At 43.1% G+C, this 15,514-nt stretch overlaps 1 protein-coding gene across 5 annotated transcripts in view; it reads right to left on the minus strand.

Moving 5' to 3' along the window:
* The window catches only part of VPS13A (vacuolar protein sorting 13 homolog A), a 259,919-nt gene that overhangs the window by 98,153 nt on the left and 146,252 nt on the right, over positions 1-15,514 (minus strand). For all 5 annotated transcript variants that reach the window (XM_073345105.1, XM_073345103.1, XM_073345104.1 and 2 more), the window contains exons 42-45: positions 11,787-11,888; positions 4,157-4,312; positions 3,716-3,977; positions 2,520-2,680 (exon numbers count right to left, since the gene is read on the minus strand). In XM_073345105.1, coding sequence (XP_073201206.1) covers positions 2,520-2,680; positions 3,716-3,977; positions 4,157-4,312; positions 11,787-11,888 — 681 coding nt within the window. The remainder of the gene's footprint in view (positions 1-2,519; positions 2,681-3,715; positions 3,978-4,156; positions 4,313-11,786; positions 11,889-15,514) is intronic.

Raw genomic sequence — 15,514 nt, forward strand, 5'->3', positions numbered from 1 at the left:
AGCTGAAAAGTCCCAGTCTTATTAATCTCTGCTTTTAGTATCAGTACTGGCCAAAATGAAAGTAAAGGCCTTAAAGACTCTGGAGGGCTGGCCCAGATGTTCTAGTGCTTCTCTCTCAAAAGACAAACTGTTAGTTGAAATCATTTCAGATATAGATGAAGAAAAGGACTTCAAGAGAATTTCCAGTCTCCATGGAAACTGTAGTGGAGGCCCCTGGTTCAGCTCTATCAGGTCAGAAACCAAGGTGTTTCCTCAGCCAGTGTGGATGCCTGTTCTCACTTTGTTTGGACCACTTTCCCCACTAGTGGAAATACACAGAAAAGGTCCTGTGACCAACTGTGTGATAAGGCATCCGTCCCCTTGGATCTGGAGTCTGTCTTCGTGGTGAAGTATTTTGGCCTCTTTGCATTTGTATGATTTATGAAGAAGTCGCCTGAATGGACGCAGAAAGTCTGAACACTAAGATTGAAAACCTTCTGATTCAATCACCACTTGGAGTTACTGACTCTGTTTGCTGAGCCAGTCAGCTTTTTGTTTCAGATCCCCTTTTATGGGGATCGCTTGGAGGGAAAGAAACTGTTCCACTCACCTTCATTATTTCCATTATCTCTGCATGTAGCACTGGACTCCTTGTTCCCCCTTGGTTGTTTAAATATGTGACCACAGTTGTGTTGTCTGATTGAACCAGGACATAGTTCCACTCTATACCAGAATGGAACCTTCGCAGAGCCAGCTTGACCACTCTCTCAGCTCTATGGTGATTATGCCGTGAGCATTTTCCTCCAGGCTCCAGGGGCCCTGAGATGCTTGAGTCTCCAAGTGTGCTAGTCAGTTGTGAGAAAGAGAATCCTGAAGGCAGATGGGCATGACTTTGCAGACACTGTCATGGTCCAACCACCACTGTAGGGAGTGGAGTACTTGTGTTGGAATCTGTACTTAATCTGTCATGTATTCCAGGGAGCAGTTCCACATCTTTAGCATGAAGGCTTCTGATGTGTGATTGTGCTGATGCAATGATCTCTTTATATGACACCAGAAGGCCTAGCAGTTGAAGGCACAGTGGTATAGTAGGCCTCCTGCAGCTCCAGAGCAAGCTAAGATCCAAGATTTTTCTGAAATGTTTTTAGTGATGGATAGATCTTTGCTATCAACACATCTGTTTCTGCTCCCAGATGAATTATGTTGGTGGACGGAGTCAGGGAACTTTTCTTGAAATTGATAAAGCCATGCACCTGTAGGAGATCAATGTCCAGGACATGGCTCTGTGTGCTGCTGACTGTGATGGAGCTCTCATTGGAATGTGGCTCAGGAATGGGTACTGGCATGTTCCCTGTGACCAGAGTCTGGCAACTATCACCACCACCATCTTTGTAAACCTGGGGGCCGAGGACAGGCTGAACCAGACTGTTTGATACTGATGTTTCCTGCCATAGGCAAACCTCAGAAGCCTGCAGTGACACAGTCTGAAGAGAATACAGAAGTATGCATCTGCTAGATCCACTGAAGTCAGGAAGCACCCCAAGAAAAGGATGACACCATATAGGCCAGATTCCCCAAATGAAACTTCGTTTTATTCATCTATATGTTGAGCCTTTTGAAGTCAGCTGGGTGCAGGCTAGGCACAACTCATTGTCTGTCACTCCTGGGAAGACTACCTCACAAATGGAACACTGCTTGGATTTAACCTGGTGCTTTTTGACTGCTCTGCCCTACCTATATGGTGACAGAGGAGCCAGCAGGAAACAGCTTTGGCAGAGGATAAGATGCGTTAAACCACCGAAATGTTAATGACCCAAGGAGGAAGAGGAAGCCAGAAAGAAATAACTGCCTGCCACTGCTCAAAAACAGGGTAAAAATTAAACTAACAAATAAATGGGGGCAGGAGCAATCATACCATCAACTGACTGCTAATGCAGAGCAGAAGAACTGGCAGCAAGCAGGAGCAGAGGGGATATGGTCAGAGGGCACAGGGCCAAAACTTTGATCCACCTCCATGAGCTGCTCAGTGGAGGGGAGGGTCCCAGTTGTCCGGCATTGTGGGATACGCTGGACTGCAGAATACATTTAAGCTCTTTCAGACCATTCCTTAATGCCACAAGACTTAAGGTAAAACATTCCCAACTATGGAATAGGTTTCCATGACTAGTCCACAACTTGTTGGGGAATAGAGACTCACATTCACACATGGGGATGGGCAAACAGAACCCCATGTTCTTGTCCCCACAATATCTGAAACTGTGCTATAGCTGTTTCCCTGGTTGGTGTGAATGGGCTTTTTCTGTTGTGAAATGTATTATATAAAGCAAGTGCTGTACTAATGTACTAATCTCTCTAACGATTATCTGTAACAGTGCTAAGACAATTCCAGTCCACACTGGTAAGAGAATCTGTGCTAGAAAAGTTCTCTAAATAACTGTTCTTAAAACATGGTTGTAAACATGGGTGATGTGGAATTATAGTCAATAAAATCACCCAGATTAACAGTTTTATAAAAAGGTATTGGAAGAAAACTGTAGTACCTGTACAGGAGAACGTACAGTTATCATCTTACTCCCTTCTGCCGTATCAATTTGACAAACAATGGATCTTTCAACACCCGACTCCTCATGTCTTACTCTATAAAGACATCGACCCACTTTTGTCAACGGAATCTTGTCAGCAGTGGAGTGTTTATGAGGACCTCAAAGTTGAAAAAATACACAGTTATAAATTAATGAAACAATCAAAGCAGCATGTACATACATTTGAAAAACCAACAATTTATACAAAAAAAATCTGTGTTCAAGAATTTTTACTGTAACAATAAATCTGGAAACATGAAGAATATTCACCGGTTTACAAAATATAATATGGAATTATGCTATTTCTGATCTGAATGTCACTCTCTTAGAAGTAAAATTTCTCAGTAGTTTGGCTAATACTACAAAATTGTTTTTAGAAAGGATGAGTTAATCTCTAATATTTTTAATGTGTCTTTTACCACTACAAATCATCAACATTGTTTTGCAAAGACTGATAATTTACATTAAGTTTTGCATCTTTTAAAAAAAATGTTTATTGCTGTGGCGCAATAGCTTCACTCATTAATGTTTCACAGTAATAATGAAATAAGTGGTTGAAGGTACTCTGACAAACTAGTTTTGAAAAGTCCCAAATTCATAATTAATAAACTAGCATTATCAACGTTATTCAATTGCAAGCTATACAGTATTAAAATAGGTTCATTATTTTTTGAATTAATAAACCATGCTAATTTTATTTAAAATCTTTATTAAAAATCTCCTTTTCCAGGACCACAATACATAAATGCTTAAACTATCTAGAAACAGACTCAAATTTTGGTGGCACAATTTTGCACTCAAAGTTGTGTATGCAAATGAAGTCTGAACTACTTGTTTCTGGGCACAAAAATCAGAAACTGAGACAAGGCCTGTCCAAAAACTGGGGCCTACATTATTATGGCATAGAATAAACCAGCAGACCACAATAATTATGCTCAAATGTATCATATGTAAATTTGAAAAATATTTACATACACACAAAACAAATCTGATGTGACTCTAAAGTAAGATTTAAGATATTGCTATGTCACTGGAAAGCCAGAAATTGTTCCTTTCAAGTAATAAAAATCATATTAAACGCAAGCATTATCTTCTTCACTGGGAAGATGCACTACTGATGTATACAAAAGCAGAAGATTTATTATGCAACTTACTGAGCTGAATGTAAAACATTTTGCTGCTTAGGGTGGTCATTGCTGCGAACTGGTCACTCTCACTTTTAGTTCTGAGAAACTCCATGTTTAGACTTTCCCCATCTTTTAAATGAAATGTTTTTGCTCCAGACTCAACATTAAGGACTTTAAAGGAATCACTCGGTGAGACAGTGATGGGAAGTCCTAAGGAATTCATTATTACAAATGGTGCTTGATCTTTTTTGAAGATGTCTGAAGTTTTGCTAGCTGCTTCAGCAAATGCCTAAAGAACAAAATAAATTTGTTAAAATATATATTTAAAAACACAAATAACCCCAAGAGGTACTAAATACCAAAGTGTTATTTAAATCTAGATTACCTGTATAAAAAGTCATCTAAACTAACACTGAATTTCTTGACTGTGAAAAAGTCCCATTTAAACAGATAGGTGATATTTCTTACCATGCCCAGGTTACTCAACATTTGTAGTCCACATTTGGATAGTGTAATGTTCAGCTGGTCTTTCGAGGAGATGTTTATTACTGTTTTATATTCTGGTACCTTATAGCGTTCTTCTTCAGCATCTGATTCTAATGCTCCTTTAGCCTTCTTTTTCATCTAAAAAAGCCAAAAATGAATTTTACCAAAAAAGAAAAGGGGAAATTAATTGTCCAATGATTTTCTTTGTAGGAATAATCTCTGCATCAATCCGAGATATTTGGACTGCACTTCTCAGCCTGAAAATACTGATGACAGAATTCCCGCCACTGCTGGGGGTATGTCGGGGGCAGGAAGGAAAAGTAGCTGCACTTTGACTATTCAAAGCTGGGATATAGTCCCCTGAGAATAATAACCATCTGGTAAAAATCAGAGCAGCATCCAGAAGATGAAATAAGAATGAAAAGGCTGACACCAAGCCCCAGAGCTTTTATGGACTATTCTCTCTACTATTTATAGGAAGAGAGGTATTGCTCAAAGTCTCAGACTGGAAAGAGGTCAGGATCCACATTTGTTTTAGGTTTACCGCATTTTTTCTAATCTGAAAATTTAAATCCAACCTTCTCTATAAAAAGCTATTTTTAGTATAAAATATGATTAATTACTATCCCATAAATATAACCAATTATTAAGGGAACACACACAACTAACACAGCATTCCTTGAGCAGAGGGCAACTATCCTTAAAAAAAGCAGGCTGTAATTCAGCAGCACCCGAAAGCTGCACTCTATTGAAAAACTTACACCACTGACAAGGATTCTGATAGTTAAGGTTCTGATCGTTTCCATTCAAAATACCTGTTTCAAAATGTTAAAGTTCTATGATAGCTGAAACCTGGCATAATCAGACAGATTTTTCTTCCAGAGAGAGTAACTGTAACAGTGGTTCTTTGAGATGTAACGCAGATATGTATTCCACCTAGGCGTGTGCACATCTGGTGCGCTGGAGCAGGAGAATTTGCTTAGCAGTATGCATGGAGGCGTAACACTTGCACCTCATGGCCTCAGACCCTCACCATAGACCCTCCCTCAGTTCCCTTGCACCGAATGCCCAGAGATAGACTCCAACGCAGGGGGACAGAAGGTGGGTCGAGGAATACACATCTGCATCACATCTCGAAGAACCACAGTTAAAGAAGAAAAAAAAAAAGATTACTTACTGTGAGTAGATGCAGCTGTGTAAATCCATTTAGATGATTCACAAGCAGTACCCTTCCCTGCCCCCAGAGGAGGGGCTCAGAGTCTACCTAAACAAGGATTGCAGGACAACCCTTCTGAAAGTTGCATCCACCCTGGCAGATGCGGTGATGGCATAGCGGTTTGTAAATGTACCTATGGAAGACCACATGCCAGTCATACCAATGTTCAATATGGAAAAGTCACTGAGGAACGCTACTGACATTGCTTGCACTCTCGTCGAATGAGCTCACACCCACTTACTTATTTCATATGCAGTCTTGATACAGAATGGTATAAATCTAGAGATCATCCGTGAAGAGGTCACCTGACCCTTCATACAATCTGCATATGACACAAACAGGCAAGGCAAAGCACAGAACTGTTTAGTCCTGTCCAGACAGAAGGATAGACATCACCTGACATATAATTTATGGAGATGCTGCTCCTCCAGAGATGAATGCAGCTTAAAAGGAATACAGGTAAGTATACCATGTGGTTCAAATGAAACTGAGAAACTGCTTTAGACAAAAATTTTAGATATGGTCGTAAAGTCACCTTGTCTTTGGAGAATTGTGTATAAGGAGGCCCTGCCATCAGGGCCTGCTACTCTCACATACTCCTCATGGATGTCATCACTACCAGGAATGTAGTTTTCTGAGACAAAAACAGAAAGGGACAAGATGCTAAGAGCTAAAACTGAGGTCCTATCAGGCTGCTGGGACAGAGAAGGTTCCACAGATGAACTGGCTCTTGGACAGGAGGAGTAGACAAAGAAGCCCTTTTAAGTATCTTGTCACCATGGGACTGGAGAAGACTGATCTTCCCTGAATAGGGGGACGAAATGCAGATATCACTGCCGGATGCACTTTCAATGAACTAAGAACAAACTCCAGTGACTGAAGGTGCAGCAGGTACTCCAAGATGCCATGAATGGAAGCCAGCATCGGTTAAATTCTACGGGCTAATGACCATAGGAAAAGTCATTTCCATTTGCCCAACAAGCCATCCTGGTAGAGGGATTTCTAATGTTGAGTAGAACCTTCTAAACAGCCGCGGAACACCGCTCTTCCTCCTCATTCAGCCATGCAGCAGCCGTGCTGTGCTCTGGTTTCTGTGCCTTATCATGGCAGGACAGCTTGCATGCTCTAATGATCCCCAGAGTCTGTGTCGGCGGGGGGCTTTTTGCTCCTGATAAGTTCAACCATGCTGGATTGGTCTGTGGGGTAGGGGCCAGACAAAACAGACACCTTGGTCCTCCAGGTTCGGGGTTAGGCACAGGGCTAACAACCCTGTCCCGTAAAAAACAAAATAAGTTACAGAAACAGCGATGGAGAAATTGACCATTACCGTGTGTGATGGCCTTCAGGAGTCAATGACCCATATGACTGCCAGTGGTGAAAGCTAAAAGGAAGCCACTGGCATGAAGACTGAAGTGCTCAACACCAAGACAAAAACCAAACTTGGTTTTTTGAACATACGGACAATGTACGAAGCAGGGAAGCAGAGACGCCACAGCTTACACATCCTAGGTGTCAGTGAGAGCAGATGGATGCGATCAGGAAGATTAACAACAGCCTGGAGAGAAACTTTGCTGTTTTCTGGATGGGATGATGGACAACACCATGAGGTTGTTGCCATCCTTTTGAAGAAGGGAGTGGAGCATTCCCTCCTTGAATGGAAATCCATCAGTAGCAGACTTATGAGAGCCAGACTGAAAGGGAAACATAATAATATCACCCTGATTCAGTGTTATGCTCTGATAAATGACAGCGATGAGGAAGTAAAGGACAAATTCTACCTTACACTACAGGCGGAGTAAGAGAGAGTATCATGCCACAACCTAATTATCGTCATGGGAGACCTGAATGTCAAGGTCAGTAAGGACAACACAAACAATGACAAAGCAATTGGAAGACATGGGTGTGGCATGCTGAAAACGGAGAAAGGCGTGTTGATTTCTGTAATATGAATGACCTAGTCATCGGTGGAACCCTATTTGAACATTGTGAAATTCACAAGCTGACATGCTGTTCTCCAAATGGCAGAGATAAGAACCAGATTGACCATATTATGATCAATGGCGACGCTCACTGACAGATGTGAAAGTGAGAACAGGTGTAGATGTTGGCAGTAACCACCATCTTGTGACAGCCTCCATCAAGCTAAAACTGAGATGTGTGAGTCCACCAAACAAGGGACATAGACGTTATATCGACAAGCTAAAGTCCCTTGAAATATAGAAAGCCTTCGTTCTTCAGTTAAAGAACAGGTTGCAAGCACTTGCAGACCTTGATGAAGAGGAGGGGAATGCAGATGAGGAGATGAACAAGAAGTGGAACAAAGTAACAGCAATTTATAAACAGAGCAGTGAAGCCTGTCTAGGCTACAGGCAGAAGAGAAGGAAGGAGTGGATTACACCCAGCACATGGAACTCCACAGAAACCAGACAAGCCCTGAAGAAAAAAGTTTTAGTCACAAAATCCCAGAAGCTAAAGGACAAATACCATGAGCAGTATAGCAAGGCACACCAGGAGGTCAAATGCCTTGTGTGAGAAGACAAACGGCATTATATGGATAATCTGGCAACACAAGCAGAGGACGCAGCTGCTCGTGATGAACAAGGAACCATCTACAAAATGACGCGGCTTATCAGTGGTAAAAGGCAGACAGCAACAAACACTCTCATCAGGAACAAACAATGACACCTACTAACAACCGAAAAAGAACAAGAAATGCACTGGACAGAGCATTTCAAAGAATTGCTGAACAGAGAGCTACCTAAAGAGGAAGCAAACATCCAGGAGGCAGAAGATCTTGATATCAACACAGACACCCCAACTAAGGAAGTGATCATTCAAGCCACCAAATCTTTAAAAAATGGGAATGCTCCTGGCAAGGGTAACTTGAATGCAGAATTGTTCAAGTAAATCCTAAATTAGCAGCATCTATCCTAGCCCCTCTATTTACATCAGTCTGGGAAAGGAAAAAAGTACCAGATGAGTGGACCAATGTGGTTATAGTGAAGATACCAAAGAAAGGAACTCTCAGTGATTGTAATAACTGGCATGGTATCACACTTTTATCTGTGCTAAGCAAAGTATTGTGTAAGATCGTAGTCCAGCATATATCAGAGGCAGTTGATAGCATTCTCAGAAAAGAGCAAGCTGGTTTTTGGAACAAGCATGGATGCAGAGACCAGATCTTCACTCTACAAAACGTAATAGAACAGTGCTTAGTTCAGTGAAACTCTGCATAAATTTCATAGACTTTAAGAATGCTTTTGATAGCATTCTCAAGACCAGCCTATGGCACATTCTGCGGGCATATGGAATTCCTTTTCATATAATCAATGTCATCAAAAGCTTCTATTTCAACTTTACACGCAGTGTTGATCACAGTGATTTCAGTTTTGCAGTGGTGTGTCATGTCTGCAATCCTCTTCAACATTGCCATCGACTGGGTAATGCGGCATACAATAGAAGACATGCCAAGAGGCACTATTCTCATCCTTTGAGGACCTGGACTTCACAGACGATGTCACTCTCCTATCACACTCCCAACACCATATACAAGAAAAAACAACTTGACTCAACACATTCAGCCAGCAAATTGGACTGAAAATCAACAGCAATAAGACAGATATCATGACCTTTAATATTGCCTCACCATTGCCAATATGGCTAGAGGATTATGTTCTCACCAATGTAGAAACATTCACATACTTGGGCAGCACCATCAGCCAGGACAATCTCAAACCAAGATCTATTGACACAGCGCAGCCAAGAGGATCTGAGTACCATCATTGCCAGGAGGTGTTGGAGATGGATCGGTCATGTGCTTTGGATGGAAACTGATTCCATCACCAGAACAGCAATAAGATGGACACCTGAAGGCAAGTGAAAACGAGGCCGCCCAAAAACAACATGGTGAAGAGCTGTGGAAGCTGAGCTTCAGGGCATAACAGTAAGGGCAGTTCTGAGGGCGCAAGTAGCCGGTCTGACTCATCCATAGCCCAGAATGATTAGGGTGCTGATACCAATGGTGGAAATGGTACGGCTGGCAGCTAGTACGCCTCCTCAGTCTCCGATGCTGGGAATGGTGTTGATCCCAAAGTCAACATTGGCACTGACATAACTAAGAGTTCCAAGGTGGAAGGCAGTGACTGCTGCCTCAGCAACACTGGCAGTGCTGGCCACATAGAAACTGAAGTAGTTCCTGGTACCGAGGAGGTTGCTTATAAGAAGTCTGGCACCAGCCCTGTTTCTCCTGAGGGAAACACCAGGGCGCAGCATCAGCAGACCCATAGGTTCAGCAGCCTGTCCAGCCAACAGAGCTATAAAGGACACAGCCCTGGCAAAGTTCTGGACCAAGGGAGAGGTCAAGACAGAAAGGCAAAGGAAGTCCCTGTTGTCTGATACACTGCCAGCGCTGAAGCAGCCAGTGCCAGCATCGCCCTCACTGGTACCTGACTGAAAGGACACCCTCGGGCCAGAACCAGAGTCAATGGTACAGGGTTTCTAACCTCCTGGCATAGTGTCAGGGAGTAGCTGACAGGACCTGCTCCATCCCATGCACCAGAATTCATGACGTGTTGATCCATGTTCCTTCTAAAGGAGGGAGACAAGTCCCCACAGTACCTGGAGTGGCATCCCTTGGTCTTATGTGACCTTTTCCTCAGCACACATGGTGGGGAACAACTCCTCAATCTCTTAGGAGAGGTGCCAGCTCCAGGAAGCGAAGCGGCAGCACTTTCCAATCCAAGGGCGACCTATGATCTGATGAGGGCCTCAATACTGAAACAGTCCACATGGCGTATTTGAGCAGGTGCTGCTTCAGATGGAGATTCCTGGCCACTTGAGTCTGTTTTGTGAACAATCTGCAAATCGAACCCTGCTTCTTAACGTGGGCTTCAGCTAGACACAACAAGCACCGTGTGTAGGGATAGTTAGTAGGGTTCGCCCCACCCACACCACAGACAATGTTTAAATCTGGGTGAGGGCATCATTAGGAGACAAACTACAACTACCACTATACTGGGGTACTCATGAACTATGTAGAACTAGAAAAAAACCTCACTGAATAGACGATTGTGAGGTTGAAAACCACACAGATCTCCAACTCCAGCCACAGGTGATAAGAAGGAACCGAGGAGGGGTCAGGGCGGTGCCACCTCAGAGCCAGGGGAAGGGCTGCGGTCACAAGGCACAAGCTCCGCCCCTCTATGGATACTGCTAGGCAAATTCTCTGGCTCCGGCACTCTGGGCACACACACCTAAATGAAATATGAGGCTGCATCTACTCAAAGAACAACGGTTGGTTTAATCAATGTGAAGAAGAAAATATCTTTTCTTTTTCAATTTCAGTTTTTGTATTCAATTTAAAAATGAAGTTTTAAATATATACTTTGGCAAGTGAGTAGTCACTGTAGACTAATCACTATGCTGCATTCCGTGAACAGTTTCTGTCTCTAAGTTAATCATGTTTGTACATGCTCTAGATATAAGAATGCAAAGAGGGGAAAAAAGTGTGGTCAATCAACTTCTAACCGCACTCACTTTTAGCCAATATACATAGTGTGACAAAGTTCCTCCTCTACCTCGGTGGGTCTTGCGCTTATTGGTGGATTTGCTCACCTTGGAGCTTCACAGCAGCCCTTAGTTTGGCCGTTTTCGTGAACCCATAGTCCAGGTCAACTCCTCTTGTGTCTGACCAGGAGTTGGGAGGTTTAGGGGGAACCCGGGCCTACCCTCTACTCTGGGTTCCAGCCCAGAGCCCCGTGTCTAGAGTGCCTCCTGGAACAGCTGTGCGACAGCTACAACGCCCTGGGCTACTTCCCCATGGCCTCCTCCCAACACCTTCTTTATCCTCACCATAGGACCTTCCTCCTGGTGTCTGATAATGCTTCTACTCCTCAGTCCTACAACAGTATGCTTTCTCACTCTCAGCTCCTAGTGCCTCTTGCTCCCAGCTCCTCACAGGCACACCACAAACTGAAGTGAGCTCCTTTTTAAAACCCAGGAGCCCTGATTAGCCTGCCTTAATTGATTCTAGCGGCTTCTTGATTGGCTGCAGGTGTTCTAATCAACCTGTCTTAATCGTCTCCAGAAGGTTCCGGATTGTTCTGGAACCTTCCCTGTTACCTTACCCAGGGAAAAGGGACCTACTTAGCCCGGGGCTAATATATCTGCCTTCTATTACTCTCCTATAGCCATCTGGCCTGACCCTGTCACAATAGTTAGAGTTATATGAGCCTTGTGGCCTACCCTGCATTCTATTCCCTTGGCATACATGACTGAACAGAGTATTAACTTTAAGTTCAAATAGCCTTGCTCTACCGGTTCATGTTTCAACCCAAAAGTTATTTAAAATGTAGATTTGTATGTTAATAGTTTCAGTTTACACTTCTGAAAATATACCTTGATTCCAAGAGTCCATGGTTTGAATTCATCACTCTTTTCAATTTCTAGTGGTTCAAGCAAAGGTTCCCACACACCAAACATCTCATTATAATAATGCACCTAAAAAAATATAAAATCATCAGAGTACTGAATTAAGAAAAGATACACCTTAGAACCAACAGCAAATAATAAAAGATGCTCTATAGACTCAAACAGAAACTTCAAAATAAGACATTATAACACGTTGCTTGTTTTCATTATATTAGAATATAAAAAATCTTTAAGTAAAACTAAAATAAAACACGAAAAAACAATGGGACCGACATCCTGGCCTCAGTGGAGTCAATAGGAGTTTTGTCACTGATTTCATGGAGGCCAGGATACTAGAATCTGACTATAAAGGGAACTAGAGACAAAAATCTTTTACTTATACAACTTAAAGCAAGCACGGCCCATAAGGCAGCAGCACAAACTTCCCCATGACCCAATTCCACATAAATGTGTGTCAATTTTAATCAATAAGAACCATCGGGGTAAGTTCTCTCTACATAGCCGTTTCTACCTTTGGTGTCTTTGAGAAGCATGCCAATAGAACCACTGGGATGTGGATACACGTCCAGTATAAGCTGGACTAAAATTACCAACCTATTTCATACAGGTTATTAAACCACCACCTTATGGCAACAGATTTTATTTTCTACTTACTTTTCCAATTCTAAATATGAATAAGTGGCCTAGAGTGAAAAGTTCTGTATCCCATTAGCAATTCTCTAAGTCAGGGGTTCTCACAGTCTTTCATAATGTGTAATGTCTTAAGAGATATTGTCTTAGGGACCATTTCCTATCCTAGTCATAATTATGCTACATTCATCTGGCAACTATTATAATTGCTTATGTGGAATTATAACACTGGGAAAACATTCATTATCTGTCTTTAATGCAAGAAGTGTTTTGTGTTTTTGGAAAAAGTTGGTCATACTTTCCACTTTTATTCTTTGTATAGGGCCAAATCTTGAGCTCAGTGCACAACACAATTAGCAGGGCTGAATACTGGGTACATGGAGCAAGGGCTCTTCTTCTCCAGACGATTGATCCAGTTTGTGGAATATATTTTAGCCACTTGGATTTATGCAATTTTGCAGGCATTCACATGCCCTCCCCATACACCCAGAAGAGGAACGATTCATGCAGCAGAAAATTCTGCCTAGTAAATACACATTTCATTTATAGCTTAGGATGCAACAGTAAACTACACACAGTACTTTGAATATATATCTGCTCTCATCTGACGATCTCAAAACACCCCATTAAACATTAATTCTCACAACCATCCTGTGAGTCAGATTAGTAGCATCATCCCAAGCTTACATTTAGGTAAATCGACTCTCACAGACAGAGATATTTAGCTATATTTACTTAGCAAGTCAATGACAAAGCCTAGTCCCCAGCTCTGGTATCCAGTTTCCTGCTCTAGTCGCTATAGACTATAGACAGTACTCCCTATTTAATCTATTAGCAGCCCACATTAGTCCAAGTTTCCCCTTAAGTCTCAAAGGAAGTCTATCCATGTGGGCTAATGATTGAGGAAAGAAAGGTGAATGAAAGTGTTATAAGACATAGGTACAAATCTCAAGAACGAATATTATACCAAAATGTCAATGTCTAATGTAAACATACAGGAGATAATTGTATAAGTGTTTTACATTATACTCCTGATAAAAAAACATTTGACGCAAGCAGACTAACATGTTTCCAGCCCTTATGGTTGTGAAGATAAACCTGAAAACATGAATTAAGTTTAAATTGATACCACATTACCTGGTCAACCTTCAGAAGCGCCATATAATGGTGATAAGGGGATGTGATGAGTAAGGCTAAGATTTTGTCACGGATATTTTTAGTAAAAGTCACAGACAGGTCATGGGCAATAAAGAAAAATTCACAGAAGCCCATGACCTGTCCATGACTTTTACTAAAAGTATCCATGACAAACTGGGGAGCTGTGGAGTCCCCACACCACCTGCGGTGGCTGGGCAGCTGCAGGGACCCAGGCTCAGAGCTCTGGGGGCCCCCACCATCTGTGAGGGCTTGGAGCTCTTGGGGCCCCCGCCGCCCACAGTTCGGAGCAGTGGGGTTCCTCTGCCGCCCACAGCCACTGGCAGATGACAGGGGCCCGCTGTGCGGGGTCTCCACTGCCTATGGTGGCCAGGAGTTGCGGGGCCACCCACTGCTGCTTGGTGCTCCCAGGGCCCCCACCACCGGAGACAGAGGCAGCCTGGAGCTATGGGGTCCTCTACTGCTGCTCGGAGCTCCCAGTGCCTCCCAGAGGCAGCTCGGAGCTTTGGGGCCACCAGTGGCGGCCGGGAATGGTGAGGCCCCCCACCACGGCCAGGAGCTGCGGGGCTCTCTGCTGCCCGGAGCGCCATGGGCCCCCACTGCCTCAGGAGGTGGGTGTACCCTGCAGCTCCCAGCCACCGTGGGTTGAAGTCACAGAAGTCTCTGGAAGTCATGGATTCCGTGATCCCGTGACAAAATCATAGCCTTAGTGATGAGATGCAGCCAGGCTACCCCACATCCAATACATTCTAGATCAAGAACAGAGCAGGGGAACCCCCATCAATCCCTCTGAAAGGGAATGTGGCCACATGTACCCCCACTGCTCCCCTAGAAAGCAGAATGGAAAATTCTTACTAATTTCCTTTCTGCTAATAACATCTCCCAAATTTCTGGATGTCTGGGATGCCCTCCTCTTTCTGCAGCTCACGAGGCAGATCAGCATTTGGGCAACACATGATCTGGCCATTCCCCTTACAATCCAGTTTGCTGCCGGATGATGTTATGCAAGTTGTACAGTTTGAGAATAACTCAAGATAACGAAATAACTACATACATTAGACCAAAGTAGACAGTCATATGTTAACAAATCTACTTCAGATCTCATCCTTGGCTTCTAAGCCACTAAGGGTGGGTAGAATTGTAGGAGTTGCTAGCTGAAAGGAAACTATCAGTGAGAAATTTTCTGGTCTGCAGCCCAGAGTCTCCCACAGTTCTGGATATCTGTGAAGTGGTGAGCAGTGAACAGATGTAGGGAGAGTTATGAAACAAAAGTAACATCCTCCTTTTTGTGAGCTTGCTGAAAAGTCTATTAGTTCTGGGCCACTACCTACAGTGCCTTTCTGACAAAGGAGGCCATCTTATAGTGCTTAACAAAGGGTTCGGGTGATGGAATACACCCCTGAATACACACCCTAAGCCCTAATGTAATAATTTCTGTAAAAAGTATGCCTTGTAAGGTGTCCTTTGAAAACTCAATTTGCTGGTCAATATTGTTCTGGCCAAGTATCTGTGGCAACATTGTGTGTGAAATTATAAGATTATCCTGTATGATGATAACAACAAGTTCCAAACCCCACAGCCCTACCCAAACAGAAACTGGCAAACAGATTTGTCCTAAACAAAGGCATGTGTGCTTTGCTTAGTTTGCATTTAAGCAGCAAATGGAGTCATCAAGCAGGAAGTGAAGACAAAGGAAGCTCAAACAGGTGAAAAAAAACATCAGGAATATCCTTCCACACAGTCTCTCTGCTCCTGATTCTCAGAGGGATATGTTTTTCAAGAGGGGGACTGAAAATATAAAAAGGATAGACTAACACGTAAGGCACCCCCCCCCCACCCATCGCATTGACAGCGACAAAGAAAGCAATAGTTGGGATACTAAGAGAAGGGGTCCTGACCTAAGAAGTTTG

This window comes from Lepidochelys kempii, chromosome 5 (assembly GCF_965140265.1).
Source record: "Lepidochelys kempii isolate rLepKem1 chromosome 5, rLepKem1.hap2, whole genome shotgun sequence".
Taxonomy (NCBI): domain Eukaryota; kingdom Metazoa; phylum Chordata; order Testudines; family Cheloniidae; genus Lepidochelys; species Lepidochelys kempii.